The sequence below is a fragment of the Trachymyrmex cornetzi genome, unplaced genomic scaffold, assembly GCF_001594075.2.
Source record: "Trachymyrmex cornetzi isolate Tcor2-1 unplaced genomic scaffold, Tcor1.1 scaffold657, whole genome shotgun sequence".
In the NCBI taxonomy this organism is placed as follows: Eukaryota; Metazoa; Arthropoda; class Insecta; order Hymenoptera; family Formicidae; genus Trachymyrmex; species Trachymyrmex cornetzi.
In genome coordinates this window covers 35247-38152 of record NW_017299978.1, presented here as the reverse complement: position 1 = coordinate 38152, position 2906 = coordinate 35247, and the positions used below count along the sequence as shown (strand labels likewise).

The 2906-nt window shown below is 32.0% G+C and overlaps 1 protein-coding gene across 1 annotated transcript in view; it reads left to right on the top strand.

Moving 5' to 3' along the window:
- The window catches only part of LOC108767161 (52 kDa repressor of the inhibitor of the protein kinase-like), a 9233-nt gene that overhangs the window by 1244 nt on the left and 5083 nt on the right, over positions 1-2906 (top strand). The window contains exons 2-3 of the mRNA XM_018516888.1: positions 1404-1480; positions 1562-1730. Coding sequence (XP_018372390.1) covers positions 1404-1480; positions 1562-1730 — 246 coding nt within the window. The remainder of the gene's footprint in view (positions 1-1403; positions 1481-1561; positions 1731-2906) is intronic.

Below are 2906 nucleotides of genomic sequence, written 5' to 3'. Positions count from 1 at the left end.
CCCTTTATATAATAGAAAATGGAAAACTGTTTCTCGTAACAAAGAACTGTTTCGAAAAAAGTACCTTTTTAAATAAAGACTATCGTAAAATTCGATATTGATTTAGGTCAATCATTTCAGAATATTTTACAGCCTTCGTCAACTCTTTTATCACAAGTTCCTACACCAGAAGACAAAATGAAAACAATAAAGAAAAAAGGTCGTCCGTGTTTATCGTATGACAAAGCTTCTAAAAAAACAAAAAAAAGGCGTATTGAAAATCTGCTTTCAAAATATACTGCCGAAGAACTTATTAAAGCTGCTAAATCAATCTGATATCGATTCGGATGTGGAAGAAAGTAGTACTAAAAATATTGAAAATAACGTTAATGATATTTTAGCTATGTACTTTAATTTGGAACTAACGAAAGGTAAGTATGAAAAGCTACGGGCATATAATAAGAAACTATACATGGAAGTAAATTGTATCCTCCGTATAATATTATTAAGACTGTAAAAGAAAAGTGCTATCCAACAGGATTAAGCTTTAATGACTTAGGCGCAAGTGTTAATGTCGAATCGTTATTAAACCATACTACCGAAAGAATATTTTTAACATTGAGCGACGGAGAACTCCATGAATTACGCGGTAAAAAATTGATTTTATATGGAAAATGGGGTATGGATGACGCTTCTGGACAACAGATTACCAGACAAAAATGGTCAACCGAGAAAATTTAAAACAATATCAGCACCCAAGTAATGACGATGATGACGAAGTTGCGAAAGGTTTTTTTTTGATGGCACAGTGTTTATAATTTCTTTTGTTCCAATTCTATTAGTGTCCGACAATAATATTATTAGGTGTTAAACATAATTCCTGCCGCTCGCTATTAGAGGGTGCTGGCTCCAACGCTGGCGAGTTTCGACGATGAAGTCATATGTCTTTTATGTAGTTTAGGCACAGTATATACAGTAGCGCAACTCTCCCGATTTTATGTTGGCCAAAATGGAGTGCGCATGCGTCAAATAAGCATGTTGCCTCGTCTCATTTCCTCCTTTATGCTCTCTCTCTATTGAAATGACCGTTTCAATGTTCCATTTAAAAAGCTGAGAGTAGAAATTTGGAGGGAAATATAACGTGCAATCGTACATCGTCCATTTAGCGAAGTGTTGTGTAAGAAACCTCAAGAGACTAGTCTCGTGAAAAAGTGAAATAAAGTGAAAAAGTGAACAAAAATAAAGAAAACCGAGCAAGAAAGATTTCTTTTTGAGAGAATAGTTAACCTATATAACTATATAGGTTACCAATTCTCTTGGAAGAGCACTTTGATCTTAGCTTTCTGTTTCAGGTGCTGTGTCAACTCCAAAAATGGAGCCGATTCTCTCGAAAGAAAAGAATCTGCGTCTGCAGGACGTAACAGTGTGCAGTACCAGCGTGCACAAAAAAATTTAATGTAGAAGAGCGTCATTTTTTCCGATTTCCGAAGGAACATGAAAGGTATGTTGTTTTTATCACTTTTTATATAAATCAATTTTCAATTCTATGTACATCGTTATTAATAAAATATCTAATTTGTAGATGGTTGCAATGGATACGAGCATGTGGAAGACTGGACTTAGAACCAAAAGGTCCAGAATATGCATATCACAATTGTCGGTTGTGCCATTTGCATTTCGAAGAAAAATGGTACAAAATAAATAAAATGAGAACTCGTCTTCATCCAGATGCTATATCGACAATATTTTTTGTACAAATAAAATAAAGAAATGGAAATATAGAAAAAATGAAATATCTCTTGATTCTGTTCATTAATAAAACATTCCCTTTTAATATTTTAACATACAGTGCTTTGTATTGTATGTATATATTATATGTCTTAGTATAATTATCAAAATTATTGTAATATATTGTATTAATAAATATGTATGTTTTCTATATAAAATATATTAAATTTTTTATTTATTGTATTTTAAATTTATTTTTTGGACATATACATTTTATGACAGCTAATTTCAAGTTGTACACGCTACTACAAAGGTCAACAACAAAACATTGAAAAATGGACTTAGGCCACTTTCAAAATAAACGGCTCATATATTAAATTTTTTATTTATTGTATTTTAAATTTATTTTTTGGACATATACATATATATAAATTTTTTTATATCAACTCACAACATTTTTATAGCATATATTTACAATTATGTAATATTTGAATTCTTCTTTATATAAGTACATATATGTTTTAAAAGTAATTTAATATTTCTCCTAATTTTTCTACTAATATTTTCTCCTAATATTTCTCCTAATATTCTCTTTATTTTTCAATATATTTACAATTTATTTTTATTAATTTTCATTAAGTTCAGATTATTTCATTGCAATAGATTTATTCGCGTTGCGTGCTCTAATTTAACTCTAATATGCTCCTATAACAGCTCTTACTTACTCCAACGCATTAGTTGGAATGCGATGCGAATAGATCTAGTGAGTTTTGACAGAGCGAGAAAAGGATAAAAAGAGAAAGATATACTGTGGTAACGCTAGGTAACTTGTGGTAACTTGCTTATTTCACGCATGCGCACTCCATTTTGGCCAACACTAACATCAAAGGTGCCGACAGAGAGTTGCGCTACTGTATATACTGTGGTTTAGGCATCGCTGAAAGTGATTCAATCCTCACAGGTTAGATTTCTCGACGACAAAGAAATTTTCCAATCGATTGAAAATGAATTTGATGTGAGAGACAAAGAACGTCCAGGACAGCCAAAAAAATTTGAAGATGTCGAGCTGCAAGAATTGCTTGATGAGAATCCAGCTCAAACGTTTTTAGAATTGTCGAAACAGTTAAATGTTACTCCAATAGCCGTCTCAAAACGCTTGCATGCCATGGGAAAGATCCATAAGGAAGGGAGATGGCTAC